At 41.9% G+C, this 15657-nt stretch overlaps 1 protein-coding gene across 2 annotated transcripts in view; it reads right to left on the reverse strand.

Moving 5' to 3' along the window:
- ldlrap1b (low density lipoprotein receptor adaptor protein 1b) overlaps positions 1 to 15657 on the reverse strand; it is a 47249-nt gene that overhangs the window by 12999 nt on the left and 18593 nt on the right. For both annotated transcript variants that reach the window (XM_082517174.1, XM_082517173.1), the window contains exons 2-5: positions 9792 to 9934; positions 8304 to 8416; positions 4535 to 4649; positions 2946 to 3018 (exon numbers count right to left, since the gene is read on the reverse strand). In XM_082517174.1, coding sequence (XP_082373300.1) covers positions 2946 to 3018; positions 4535 to 4649; positions 8304 to 8416; positions 9792 to 9934 — 444 coding nt within the window. The remainder of the gene's footprint in view (positions 1 to 2945; positions 3019 to 4534; positions 4650 to 8303; positions 8417 to 9791; positions 9935 to 15657) is intronic.

Below are 15657 nucleotides of genomic sequence, written 5' to 3' on the forward strand. Positions count from 1 at the left end.
TTTTCAGTCGGCTGCTAAACATGGAGCCAACTCACAGATACGGCAGTTCAAAGCTTGCTGTAGTGTTTGCAGTGAATATTCTATGAAGGCAGATTTATGAGCAGAGATGGGATCTGTAATATACAGAGGAATGTGGGTCAGGAATGTGCAGAACCACGGTGGGTGGTGGTGGTGGTGGTGGAGAGCTTGTAAGAAACAAGCAAACCACACAGACATGCGGTGGATATCTCCCTTCCTGCCCTCGTCCCCGGGGTCTTGCAACTTTAATGAAAACAGACTCCAAAGGATTTTTTTTTTCCTTCTCCCCATCTCTCTTTCTTCTTCCCTGTCACAAGAGAGCACCACGGCTTCTTTATAAAAAAAAAAATATATATTCCCCTCCATAACCCCACAGAACAGATAACAACTCGTTCAATTAAGCGACTTCGCCCACATTAAAAATTCGAGGTGAAAAGTATAGAGCGAGGGAAGGAGAAGGATGGGGCGAGTGAGACTGTACTAAATTGTACTCTTTAATATTCGACTCAGAAATACAAAAAAAGACAAACGAAGAGGCGTGAGGCGAGGAGTCCGTGGCCTTGATTTTGATGGGGGGAAAATAAAATAATCCCTCGTCAAAATGGAAATGTGGCCAAAGAGGCGGCTGGATTTTCAAATAGAGCAAGCGTGCGTCTCGAAAGGACTGAATAAATAAGCACGCCGTCGCTTGAGACGGGATCAATGACACTGACACTGAATCTGTCAGGAGGCTGAGCTCCCGCCGACACACACACACACACACACACACACACACACACACACACACACACACACACACACACAATCATTTTCCTTTCTCTCTCACACACTCGCCATCCAAACACCCCTCCCTACCCTGCCTTTCATGCTTTCTTGCCCCTCTCTTCTCCTCATCCCCATCCCCCTCAGTCGCTCTTCTCCACTCCTTCGGAAAAGAACCAAAAACAGAAGAAGCGATGGATTTGGATGGAGAGGGAATAGAAAACAACTAAACTGTGCATGCACGGGGAAGGCAGGTGTAAGACAAGACGACAAAGGATAATCACAAAATTCAAAGAGCACTCACAGGGCGATACAAACGTAAAGATTAGAGAAAATGGTTGAGGGGGTGCCGATGCAGAAACTGATATTATGTAGCAAGAATTGCTCATTTACGCTGGAGTCATACGTGCAGAAAATTACATGCATGTTTCTGCTGAGCTGCAGAAACACCGGCCTCACACAGCTCTCTGATTGGCTGCCGCCTCCACGGTTCCTTTGACACTCACACCAACTGTTCAACTGGGTTTTAGAGAGGCTCAACACAACTCAACAAAAATATAAATATACTTTGTTAGCTTCCAGCTAAATTTCTATTTTCTTAATTAGTTTTGGTGGAATTTCTCAGCTTTGATGGCAGGTTTGTTGATGGAGAGTCGCAGGCAGCTTAGAAAATTGATGGATGGTTTTATTAATACCTAAAGGTTTATACATTTTTTTCTGTATTAAATGTGTACTGTTTGTATATTTTCCCCACTGCCATCTTCCCAAGCTCAATCTTTCTGTGTTTTTATTTTTTACATTCAGAGTCAGGTCCATAAATATTTAACTTTGGTAATATTGCCTGTGTTCTCCACCACAGTGTATTTTAAATCAGACGGTCCAGATGTGGTTGAAGTGCAGACTTTCAGCTTTGATTCAAGAGGTTTAATAAAAACATGCAATGAACCGTTTAGAATTAGGGATTTTAACTGGACAAAGTTTTTAAAAAGAAACACGTTTGAACTCAATGACTTACTGAAATCTAGAACTCGTATTCATCACCAAATGCTGCGTTTCCTCCCTTGAGCCCCTCTGCATTTACATTCATGAAGGCATTTCCTGAATGTAGACTTTGACAATGATGTGCTTTCCTCTTCGAGGGCGTTCTTGACTTGGTTAGATGCTGTGCAGTTGTTGTGCAACTCTGTTTTCATGCACTTGTCTTCCTTGAGCTGTTCGGTGCATTTACTATTTTTTCAAAACTACCTGATTACAACTACTAAAAATGAGTGCTTGGAATCAACTCAGCTTTTCTCTACTTTGTCATGTAACATCTGTCACCTGTCCAATTAACTTTTAACCTCTGTGAATAAAAATGGTTGTAATTTTTAAACAGTGCAATGCTTTTATTAAACCTCTTGAATTAAAGCTGAAAGTCTGGATTTTTGATTTAAACTCCACTGTGGTTGTATGCAGATGCAAGATTTGCATCTCTGTCCGAACACTCACTGACCTAACTGTATGACTTCATGCTTTGCTATGCAAAGTGTGTCATGGGGTCAACTTTGCATGAAAAAAAGAGCCCAACAGTTAATCCAGCGACTAGCCTTTTTGCATAGTAAAGCAGAAATGCACATGGAAGTGAAGTAAATGCAAAATAAATTGCATTTACAGAGGAAAATATGGAAAATTGACTGCAATGTAATGTTAATCCAAAGTAAAAAAAAAAAAAAACATTGGTGCATTTAACAGCTTCCACATTTGAGTTATGTCTCAGTTTGGCACTTTTGTTCTTCCATATAATAAACTACATGAGAAAAATCCCACTTCCCACACATCTGAGTCTTTATTTTGTTGTAAAGGGAACAGAGAAGATCTATTCTAGTCACCCCACCTCTGCCCCAGGCTAATCCTCCTGTCCACCCCTCCTCACACTGATACCTTTAACTGTGAGACTCTCTAACCATGACTAAGTTGCCTTTAATAAACTGAACCAGGTGCCTTTGGCTGGTGATTTCACCGCTGTGCAGGGAATCGACGAGGACATCACTCTGTGAGTGAGAGAGATCACAGGGAAAGCCAAGCAGATCTCCAGTATTTCACGTGACCTCTCTGGAGGGTGTAAAAGCCAAGAGCAGAAGAAAGAGAGGAAATTTTCTGTGGTGATGAAGAGCGACCATGCGTACCTTCTTTGGCAGCCTGCCAGAATTCAAACGCCACTTTGAACGCCTGAGCCACCGTTAGAGTTACCGCCTGGGCCTGTTGGGACGGAGGAAGAGACAGAGACAGGAATGAGGGATGAATAATACACGATACGCATCTCATGCATTACAGGAAGGAAGGGAAGGTATGGCTGTGACACAAACAGGAAACGACCATCGACATAAGAAGGATTTTCTTCACAGATACTCGGAGAGAGGGAAGAGAAACTCGCGGACAACACGACGAGTTGTTTATGCAACTGGGAGGATACGTGGCCTTTTGACCACAATGAAATTAGTGAAGGGAAGGAAGAGGAGGGAGCGGCTCTTTCGGCAGAACTCCAGGGATGGTGAGAAAGCCGAGAGAGGGATGACAACCTGCTCGCCTTTCATGCTCCCGCTCCTTTCTTTTCCCGACTTAATATTTACACATTTGCATAAATACAAGTAAAGTGTCAGCGCGGCGACTCTCAGGTCTCTGAATAAACTGTTCTTCATGTGTGGCCAGGTGCAGAAGCTGCATGTTTTACCTGAATCCAAAATTGTATTAAGGCTCTGAAGCTGCAATGTGTGTCCTTAGCTCACATTGCATTTATTCATAGAAAACATTTCGCAGTAGATTTCTTTGCATTATGAGAAATCTGCCTCTTTAATTTCAGTTCCTTCACTCAGGGATTACATTATATTTGTTACATTATTACATTTATAACCCTATCATGTCATTTCCTGTATCCCAGCTGGGTAAGCTTTAGTCTGATCAGCAGTGGTACTGCTGGTTACAACAGTGCTTGTTTTTTAACAGACCAAAAAACAGATTTGCCAAAATGTTCAATTTACCTTTAAAATAAAGGGAAAGACAGGAAGTGTTTCATACAGAAAGTAAGTGCATATAAGTCACCTACACTTGTGTAAACTGGAGGCTGATTCTGTTATTTTTTGTGTGTGCCGGGGAAAAGAAAGAAACCTTCATTATAAAAACTAATTGCTATGACAGATTAACCTTTTATTAAACCTTCTCTTATGTCATTACTTGTCGAGCAGATTAGCACAATGTCCCCGCTGAATAAGGTTTTCGCCTTTTTTACAGTGATGGGGAGCTTTGTCCTTCCTTTATCCACCCCAAAAGTTGTTTTAATTATAGTGTGAACATTAAGTTATGGATCAGGCTTTTTTTCCTGGGCGAGCAATCCAAACCACACAGTAACATATTGATGACTAACCTGTGGATCATCTCCAATCCTGTCTTTTCTGAGGTTTGGTTTATTTTTTGCATCTTCTTCCTGCCGTACGATGGTGCCATCAACATGAACGACATCTTCATTATGCTAATGTGTGTATATTAGCCTAACTGTAGCTCAGTTGCTGGCATTTATTTATTGCAGTGCTGTTAAACCCTGTGGGCAATACCTGAGCAAACAGACATTTTATTGAAGCTGAATCTGGACTGTTTTGGGGCTCAAAGAAGAACAGGACTCAGACGTCCTGTCGCCCAGCGACAGTCGACAAGCTAACGTCAGCGACCACGTCGACTCTTCACACAGCAGGAGGCGTTTGAAAAATATCAACTTACTCACCATTTTCCTCTTAGCGCAGAGGAAGGCGTGACACTCGAGGGTCTCGTTGTGCTGACTCTGGACGATGTAGGCAAACACTTTGTCGTGCATTTTGTCCGCAGTGCAATATGATATTCTGAAACAAACACACACATTCAGAAAGCCTTTAATTTAAGACTCATCTGGGATTAAATGAAACTTTATCTGCTCTAAGCCCTTAAGCTATTCCAGAAATCTGACTTAAAACTGCACACGTGATCAAACAAACACACACACACACACACACCAGCTGTGTGCAGGTACACAGCTGGACAAAGTCATAAATCTGAAAAGGAACGTGTGCAGTGGACATCTGGGCTGTTTGGTTTCTGTTACTACACACACCCACAGTGTCAACCCATAAATCACAGTGGGGACATTCCATATAAAAAACAGTTTAATCTGGAAAACAATCAGCTGCTAATAACTCCAGTATGTTTAATGATGCCACGCAAAATTTACCATGAATATTTTCCGATCTTGTAAGCCATCCGTGTTGAAATTTATGCCGTTTAATCTCAGCACTTTTGAGCCATCCTAACTTCATAAATACAGGAGATATCTACATGGATTTTTATAGGGCTGAATCGGATGAATTTAACTCCCGCTGCAAGCATCACAATCTAAAATCAAAAACTCAACTTTGTTCAAACAGGTGTCATTTAACCCTGCTGGTACCCTGTATGTTTGATGGAATTTCTGATCATTCACCAGAGAAAACTTTCAAGTCTCATATCACCGTGTGATTGAAGGAGCAGCCATCAATCTTAAAACCTCTCTTTTTTTACCCGGGGCGCTTTTGGAGCCATGATTCCTTCTGTGTTCAAATAACTTTCTAATTTTCTTTTGACAAAGAGCCGTCATGCTAATAATTTCTCTAACATAGTTTGGACCTAACATATCACCCCTGAGCTAAAACTGAAGGTTCAAGAATCCTAAAACTCTGAGCTCACAGATGAGCCTCAATCACAGAAGTACAAGCCAGGAGCTCAAGAAACTGCAGCAGCATGTTCCCCTCCAAAAATTATTAAGAGTGTAAAAGATCTTACAGCAAAAATAAATAAATAAATCAGAAATGCTGGAAAAACTAGAGCAAAAATTTCACCCTGCCTTAATGTAACTGGAGGAGCTTTAATTTCACTGTATGCTGGTAAAATTTTGCATGGCTTTGTGAAATAGGCTAAAGTTACTTTAATAAATTACAAGAATTCGCCTGGACTCTGTGCAGACCATGGGGAAAACGTGCACACGCAGAAGGTCATCTTGATGTGCGAATCCTCTGCATCGTCTGTCGCTCTGGCTCGTCAGTCTCAGGTGCAGAGTACGCTTTCAAATTAAGCCATAATAGCTTTGCTCCACTATTTGATCATGATGCCATCACTCTAACGCCAAAGACTCGAGCGCGACGGCCAGTCGGGGAGGGGATACCCAAGATGATGGAAGAAGGATATAATGAATTTCTGCCATCTGTCCTTCCTTTCTCCTTCGTGCATCATCTTCACTGTGCGATAGTCACACAGTCTGCTAACCAATGACAGACATAAAAAACTTTGGAGGGGTGAAGAATCACAGCTGTGATCTGAGGAACACAACCGAGATTTACGGGCAAATGTTTAGGCGGGAGGGCGTCGGGGAAAATTGGGTGTCAGGCAAATCTGTTTATTGGCCGTTCATCTTCTTTACGTCTGAGCTCTATGCTGAGGTCACAGCTGGACTCGCCCGGTACAGCTTTTTAATTACTATAAACTATTTATTTCTTCAAATAAGCAAGTTCATAATTAACGCAGCGTTTTTCTGGAGTAGAGGGTTGGTGCTGAACAATGACGCCAACACGGACGTGTCAGCTTCCTCTGATATCCACTTGAGTTCACGTGGACATTTTAACAAGTAAGATCGCTTACAGCCTGCAACCCAACTTCTTTATGGCCTCTTCTTAACATCTCAAATAAGGTTGAACTCATCCACCTGGATACTGCAGTTACAGCTGGAGCTGGGACATGCCCGTGACTTGTCTTAGGTCCTTTTAAAACAAAACAGTAGCAACCACTCCATGGACCTGGTGGTGGAGGGATTTGGGTGCCCGAGAGATGCCAGGAGCTATAGCAAATCAGTCGTGAGCGAAGAGCAGCACCAAGCTTGACTCACGAGCACGCTATAGAGACGACAACTAGTAGGTCCAGAAACCTGGCCTGCACCAGAGACACCTCAACCTCCAGGCTCAGTGAAAACGAGCCACATGAACTCATTTTCCTGTAGCACACCACCTGCGGGTGGAGCTGCAGATGTGAAGTGCTTTGTGGCAGTTGAAGGCGGACGCCTTGGAGGTCGAATCCCGGCTACTTAAACTAGCTTTAATGGAGTAAGGAGGGTTGTTTTGTGGACATAAAGGTTTATGCTGCATTTTTGGGCCTGATTTCACTTTTCAGACCTGGAAGCTCTGTTTTATATGGAGTCTATTAGTTAAATAGCGAGGGAAAGATATGAAACAAAAGAAGTTAGCTGTTCTAGCTCCACCCTGTTATTTGGCTCTCCTATCACCAGCTTTAACAACACCCACACAGCCCACGGGAATAGGAGTGTCTACTCCTGCATCTCCCCAAATCTGAAAATCAGCTCAGAAATCACAACTTTCAGGTTTTCTTCAGTATCCAGTTAATCCAGTGATAACAGGACATGCTGTCAGCTCTTCCTGCATCATTTTAATTTGAACAAATATGGAGCTCGGGGCTAAAACTGTAGATCCCTGCATAATTTTCTGAAGCCCATTTCGCTCACTTCCTCCAGAACGTCCTTGGTTAAAAAAAACAAAAACAAAAAAAAACATTGCTCACAAAAAAATGATGCAAATAAAAGAAATTCTTACAGAGCAAATGAAGAATTGATCTTAATGTGTTTGGATACACTTACAGCTTCCAGCAACACAATTAATCAGCTGAGTTTTATCTCCACCCAACCCTGTGACATCTGTCATTCTGCCTCACCCTCCCTTTGCACAACAGTGAAAATGTTAGCCAAGTTTAGTCCCCCCAAAAAAAAGAAAAAGAAAAACAGCCTGGAGATGGAGAGACGAGATTTTTAATATAGATAAATGGTGCATGCTGGAAAATTAGCTCCATCTTGCACAGCTAGGCGACAGTTGTTCAGTGATAAGCGATGCAAAATTGAGCAGGTGGGGAGACTTTCCTCTCAAATACAGGCAGAAACACGACTTGTCCATCACATGGCTCCATGATACCTTGAGAAAACGGTCAATAATTTAAATGTTGTCCTCAATCTGCCAGCTTTGAAAAGAAATTAGTGTACACAGCCCACATTCGTGCTGGGAAAAACGCTGGAAAGTCCCAACTCTCCTTGATTTGTCAACTCATATAAGTGGAATTTGAGAAAAGTGAATCCAGCTCGGGGCCAGCATATGCAAGCTCTGGCAGGCAAGTGAGCTCTTAAGACAAGTGTGTGTAAGACACATCTGAGGTAAAAGCTCAGACACACAGCTCCCGAGAGCACCGAGACTGATTAGAAACAGCGCTGATAGACTCCTACCCTCCCTGCCTCTCCCACCGCCTTGGGAGCGCCACACCTCCTAACACACATCTATCCAGTGATAAATGACAGCAAGAGGCGGATAACAACTTTTGCTTTATTGTGAATGATAAAGACAAGCTTAGGGTGAAACTATTTCACAAATCCAGACAACCTGGTCAGGTCAGCGGCACACAATGTTTGCCTGAGGAGGTGAAAGAGGCAGACTGACCTGTATATGGAGACGTTTTCTATCAGCTGGTTTGAGGCACTGTCACGCAGGATGATTCCACGAGGGGAGACCGTTAACGAGACTTTCTGGAGCTTTTTTCCACTGGCTTTGGCCTGGAGAAAGGAACATGTAGAGAGAGGAAAGGGTGGAAAGAGAAAGGGTGGAGGCCACAAAAACAAAAAGAGGGAGAGAGAGTTAGCTAACAGAAGGAAAAAGAGGCTAAAACCTCAGGTGCTAATCTTCATTCAGCATGGTTAAAAATAAAAACTACATAAAACATTAAAGTGGCATGTTAGACCCACTCTATCTGGAGTGGGCTGGAACAACCAACCTATTAAATGATAACTTGTATCTCTCGTAGCAGTTTTATTCATAAAAAGAATATTTTAGCTAAAAAGAAAAAAATGTGTTTTATATCCTCAAGTTTAAAATTACTCTGAGGTTGAGATGTAGAAATGCTTTAAACCTTCCCTCCGTTTCACTTTAGTGTAGTAATGTGAAGATCATTTTAACCTGGGCCTAACTGGGCCTAACTGGGCACGGAGTTCATTTCCAGCTCCACATTTTCATTCCTGGATTTATCAAAGTAGCTTCGCATGATGCGCTGCTCAAAACAATCCTTCTTTATCATTTACCAAGGCTTGATGAAAACACACTATTTTAGCTCTTCCACCTTTAAACATACTTGCATCTAATTGGCTGCCCATTGCACACACAAGGTTTGAATGGCAGGTGGGCGGAGCTTCTGTGTCCATCTCAGGGACATCATCAAGTTTAGAAAAAGCACCTGAAACTGTGCGCTTAGAAGAGTCTAAAGCCTGAACTTGTGGCTCTCAGGATTACTTGTACAAAGGCCTGTCATGTAATACTTCAGCCATGTTTAATATGAGCACCTCTCGTGGTTAGAGCGCCTATGTGACAGCAAATAATTCAGGGTATCGTATACAATCTATGTGGTGTCTATCGTTAGACAAAAGCACTGTCACACAAACCTGTGCGATAAAGATTATTTACTTTATCAAGTCTATTGCTTAAAATCACTCAATTCCCATTCAGGAGTAAGCATCCTCTGCAGGGGGGCATTAAGGGCAGGCAGCAGATTAGACCCAATCAGAGGCTGTGACTTCATTCACCGTGTCCCACTATTCTGCCACCGCTAACTTCATTATCCACTGAGCTGCCAGATCCAATAACATTAAGCTCTCCACCATGATAAAGCTGACTGAGTCACACAGTGTCCACATACTAATTGCATCCTCCTCTAAATATCAACCTGGGCCTCAGGGAAGCAGCCAACCAGTCACTTTTCACCGAGGTGTCGGCGAGGTCAGGTCATAACGGAGCACGCTTCTGAATGACTAAAATATTTAAGCGGCAGAGGTGATGATGAAGAAAACGTCACGTATGCTCGAGAGAAACTCATTTTCTTGGAACCGTTTTCTGAACATTAAAAAGAGATTTTAAACTACTCGTGCGTGCGTGTCTCACCGTTGCCACTATCCTCTTGACAGCTGCTGCTGAGAGCTCCTCTCCTTTGGGCTGCTCGACCATCGTGACCCCCAGATACTTGAGCTGGAACGACATGCCCTCCAGTAGGGTCTCTCTCGTGTCCGTCCAGTTCTCCGGCAGCTCTGCAACATGAGACACACACCATTGACACTTCTGCTCACCACCATTACTAGCCGTTTGCACGGCAGGCTGCAAATCCCCCCGTCAGACATGTCACCACAGCTTGCAGGCTGGCAGAACGTGTCCTTATCATGGGTCTGTACACCCTCCTTTCACAATGGTAAGATTATGCTCTTGTATGGAGTATATTACACTTGCTACATTAAAGTGAGCTCAACTTAGGTGAGTAACAGGAAAAGCAAGGCCTTCAACCTGACCCTCACGGATCAACTGATTTGTTTACTAATAAACAAAACCTTAATACTAAGAATAGTTTTTGATTTAAGGGCCCTCAAGGCCAATTTACTCAGCAGCAAAACTGCACAATTTCATGTCTATGTTGTAGAGGAACAGAAACAAGCACTGGTGCCCTCCATGTTAGAGCTGTTTCCTGATTTAAAAAAAAAACCACTTCGGGCAAACTTTCAGTGGCGTTACCACCATGTGGTATATGCGGCTAGTCATAATAAAAGAAAAGGTTTGCTGTTCACCAACATTCAGATAGCAGACTCATGTTCTACCTATGAGTTCTTCTGTGCTTTTCAGTATCGTCACATTTTAACACTAATATAACGTAGCTGTGTGATCTTGTAAGACCAGCAGAAGAGGTTCGCAACTGTTGCTTCACTGCCTCAGATTGCAACAGTTTTCTTTTTGCATAAGACGGGATGTCCTCATCTGTGGCCTCACATTCAAATTGCATGAAATTAACAGTAGATTAAAAGCACAAAATATTCTGCTAATTCTGAGGGGGATGTGGGGAACCCACAAGGATGAATGCATAACTTTATATCATAAAATTATACATCCATTTTTTGCATCTCTTTATACTTCATCAGTAATCAAAGAAGAAGCAGCTGTAGTTTCTTTTTAATCATGCAATAAACATTTTTCCATTCATAAAGAAAAGGTGGTTTTGGCCTCACTGATACTAGTTTCAGTGTTTCTTTTAGTTTTATCTGATTCAGTGTGTGTCAGGGACAAAACCTGAGCAGTTCAGATTAGACACGACAACAAAAACAGCCGTTGAGTCATGCAAACGTCCCCAAGCCTCGAGAAACATGTGCATCCATGCCTCCATAAGCTGTCTGTGATGGCGCATGTGACCAACACGAGGAGGACTAAAGCTAAAGACAAGCTTTGTTAACTGAACTGTTTTTCATACTTTGTTTTGGTGAACTATAATGACCTCTAGTTAAAAAAACAAAAAACAAAATCTATGTGCTTCATAAGGTGCCACAAAGGCTTTACCCAGACGTCACTGCTGTCACCCCAACTACATGGAGTATTTCCATCAGTAAAAATGACTCCATCAGCAAATCTCCTGTTGTTTGGTACACGGGAGAAAAGGGAAACTTCAGACAATGAAACAATGGTGATAAAGTACCTTTCAAAGGAAAAGAGCTTTATCATGAAGCTGGAAGTGTGTAGAGGAAATGTGGAGCTGCAGTACTGACAGCCAAAGACTTTAGTTTGTTTAATTTGCATGAATCACACATTAGCAAAGCATAACGGCAGTTTTTTTAATTACTCTTCACTGCATCTGTTCTCTGCTTTCGCACTTCAAATCCGTTTCAATATCAGTAAATACACACAATTATACACACAATTAAGCACAGCCTCAGTTTCACAGTTATCCCGTTCTTTCCCATCATCAACCTTTATTCTGTTAAAAACACTGATTACAAAAACACCTACATTTAAGGGGAAAACAACATGAGCAGTGCTGTGTAGATCATACATCTCTTGCAGATTCAAGAGGAAAAACTAGTCGCTCTTTCCTGTTTGCCACATTTCATTTATAATTCTGCCAACTCCTGACAGTGAAGCTATTCATAAAAGACGGCTCAGGGCGAATTTGTTTTCGTCTTATTGTGCCATTATGAATAAAGCTTCTGCATCTGGTCAAGTAGTGCCAAATCCCCGACACCTATGTTCAACTTATGCCAGCACATCGCATTAGATACCCAACAAAGCAGAGCAAAACTGAGTAAATTAGAAACCAGCTGCATAAACAGCAGGAAAAAAGTTTCTGAGTGGAAGTTCACACAAGTAAACAACTGCTGTCACTGTTCAGCCATTCGCTCCAACAACAAACAAGCCGAGCTCTCCTTGAAGCTTGTAAAAGGTTTAGGGCTTGCCTCTGTGTGGTGTGATTGAGTGAGGGGCAGAGGGAATCCATTTCCCCCTTCAAAAGGTCCATCGGAAAACATTATCAACGACAGCACTAACCCAGGGTCTTCGACGTGATCGGCTGTCAGTGCCACAGTGTTTCTGTCCAAGATGTGCAAACAGGTGTAAGTGGGAAGAGTTTAGGCCTTTCTAAGGGCTTCAAATTAGGGCTGAACGATTATGGAAAATAATCTAATTGCGATTTTTTGCCCCAATATGCGATTATTTTTTAAGGTCTTTGTCTTCTGTATTATTAAACAAAGACAAGCAATACATCATATAGTATGGCCAATACTATATTACATTAATTTTAAACTGTTCTTTCCTGGAAGACAGACCTCTGTTATGATGACATGAGGTGATGCATGAATTGATGACTGACATTTTTATTTAACTTCTTCAATCACAACAGTATATTTGAACATACACAATAGCTTACAAACATCTGAGCATAAAGTGCTGGCAAGGAACCCTGGTGTAAACATTAAAATGAAAGTCAGTACAATGTGCAGATTGCAGAAATATACATAAACAAAATCAGTGGCTTTACCACACTCAGTTTTTCGACATCTGTGAACTACTAGACAGTCATTCAATTAAAAAATAATATTAAATAAATAAAACTAATAAATAAAAAATACACACATCTTACTGATCTCTGCAGTCAGTAACATTACACATAAAGTGCAAACATAATAGCAATTGTATAAACACACACACAAACACGCCTTTAAAATTTAAAGGCGTGAAATTGGACGGTCTAGTTCTGATTAGCGTCACCGCTGTCTCGGTGGAGTTTAATAAACTCGGCCGTCTGCTTCTTGCTATCTAAAATATAACCAGACACTGGTGTAAATTCTCGACTGTCTCATACTTCTGTTTAATAAGTTTTCTGTTTGACGTTTAGTCAGCTGTGTGAAAACCAAGGGGGAACCCACCCGGGGGATTAATAAAGTTTTATTTTATCTAATCTAATAACTTTAATCTCAGCCAAACCGATTTACTCACGAACAAACAAAACACTGAAAAAAGCCCAACAATAAAATTTTTAGGTTGTCTAAGTGACTTATATATTACGTTTAACCCGAGCAGCGAAACTCCGCGGTGATCTGAAAATGATGTGCCGGGAGTTGTGCCGTTCTCGGCCGCATCAGTAACCCTCGAGCTCCCGGCTAGCTGTCGAGCTGGTGGGTAGCAGACGCCTCTGAAAACGTCGAAGCACTTTTGCAAATATGGGATATCTTGATAAACCGAGCAGATATTTGATGTTTACACAACTACTTTCTCGCCTGAAAATATGTTAAAAGTTTATTTTGTGACCCAGAAAGATTAGTATGAGTAATTTTAAAACTTAGTAGCGGCCGCCATTGCTGGAAACTGGAGTTTGGCTGGGCCGCGCTATGAATTCTGGGATATGGTAGTAATTTGGACAGCCTTCGGCACGTCGCTGTGACGTAATCGGTCTACAAATGCGGCCTCAGGAGGATGCAGCCCATGAATTTGGACATGTCCAGAGTATAATCGCAGCCTTTGCGGTTAGAAAATTGCACTTGATCATGTCGCGATATTATCGCAAATGCGATATATCGTTCAGCCCTACTTCAAATGTAACGTTTGTTAACCTAACGTTTCTCCTACTGGTATTGGTCTTCTCTAAAAGGAATTTCACCCAGACTGAAAATAAAAATATACAATTCAGCCATTTTTTACACCAAGTTTAATTAAATGAAGAAAAGGGATTGGTGGTGTTAAATACAGTAACACAGACTGCTTGTCTACATGCAGACTAATCGTTACGTACACTGTCACGCTCGAAAGTCCCAAATGAGCAGCAAACATCTTATTAGACATGCAGCATTTAAAAGATTCTGGGCCACACCGATGCTGAAAATACCAGTATGGGATATAACACTGTTATAAACAATAACAAGATTTAAACTTTACGTCATACTTGCTTTAAACACTTCCATTCCATAAAACTGACACACCAAAAGCCGATAGGATGATGGTCGCCAAGAAGGCAGATAGCACTGTACAAAATATTGTGATTCCAATCATTTAGAATGTTTAATGTGAGGGGTTTCTTTGACCCCATTGATCAAAATAAATAAATAAAATCACACCAATCCATTAACACTGATACTGGTGTTTAAAGCAAGCTGCAGTCTAGTCCTGAGCAGTAGCTTATGCAACCCAAAGGTCCCTGCATCAGTGCTGATATAGGAAGTGAGGAAGTCAAAACAGGAAACAAAGTGATTGCAAAGAATTATTCAAAGTTTCTACAGAAGGTCATTTCCAAATTTCCCTCTGAGCTCCGGCGCTGATTTATCTTTGAAATGCCAGTAAAGACCAACCCACGCATGCACGACACCAGTGACATTAGTTTTGGCGCACGGCTCCCTTGGCAAGGGTGTCAGTGGCGAGCGTAAACTGCCAGTTAGGTCGAGACCAGCTGATGGGGCTTTGATCATAAAGCCCATTTCACAAGGGCAACCGCCCGTCCCTGCGTGCCTGAGCCTCCACCACAGGCTGTGGGTGCAGATGGCGACAAAGAAAAGCCCAGGCTGCGGGGGACTTGGCAGCCGCAGCGAGACACCGAGGGATGAAGCCAGCCGTGGACGGATACCATTAACTATGAAAATGCTGTGAGTTCTTCCCTTGTTGACCAGTGGCTCACTTTTACACCATGTTGGCTCGAGCCGAACTAAACAGAGAGTGAGACTGGGCTTTTTAAACCGAAAACACGTAGCTGTACAGGACAGGGGTTCAACTGATTTTATTAAAAAATAAAAATAAAAAAATCGTATTGATTTTGTTTTCATTATATCATGGAGCAAAAACGGTAACTGATATAAAAATGTAGTTAATGGCACAGCACGAAACAATGTTATGCCTTTTCTGAGGAACATTTTAACTAGTTCCCATTTTGTAAATGTAAATAAGTACTTAATTTAAAAACTGCTGAACAAATATAAAAGGAGACCATTGATGTGCAAAAAACTATTTCAGTTTTCCAAAGCTTTTTGAACACAGTTACTGTAAACAGCAATTTAAGACACCATATAATTTAGGGAACATAAACCATTTGGAAACAGCTGCTAGCCTATAATATTCCTTTGTTCTCCAGCCAAACCAACCCAGTGCGAGTGGTTATGGAGAATGGTTTTTAATGGTCTAAAAGCAGCTCCAACCAAACCGACACTTAAGTAATGGGCGAGTCTGACAGTGAACGCCCCACTCCAAGGTCGAGCTCTTTGAGCTCCTGAGTGGGGGGGGCAGATGAAGCTCTCCTGCTGAGCTGATCCTGCAGTTACATTAGTGCCTGGATAAGAAAAACACTCACTATAATAGAATCTGTGGTGGAGAATCACTAGCTGCTATTCATCACTGAAACCAAGTTACAAGGAGTCGCTCGAGATGTTTGCACACAAACGCAGCATCCATCTGTTCTCTCATGTTAATACAGTTTATTTCACTGTTAATCTGAGACGCTGTAATCTCATCTCATATCTGC

Source organism: Aulonocara stuartgranti, assembly GCF_965226115.1.
Source record: "Aulonocara stuartgranti genome assembly, chromosome: 19".
In the NCBI taxonomy this organism is placed as follows: domain Eukaryota; kingdom Metazoa; phylum Chordata; class Actinopteri; order Cichliformes; family Cichlidae; genus Aulonocara; species Aulonocara stuartgranti.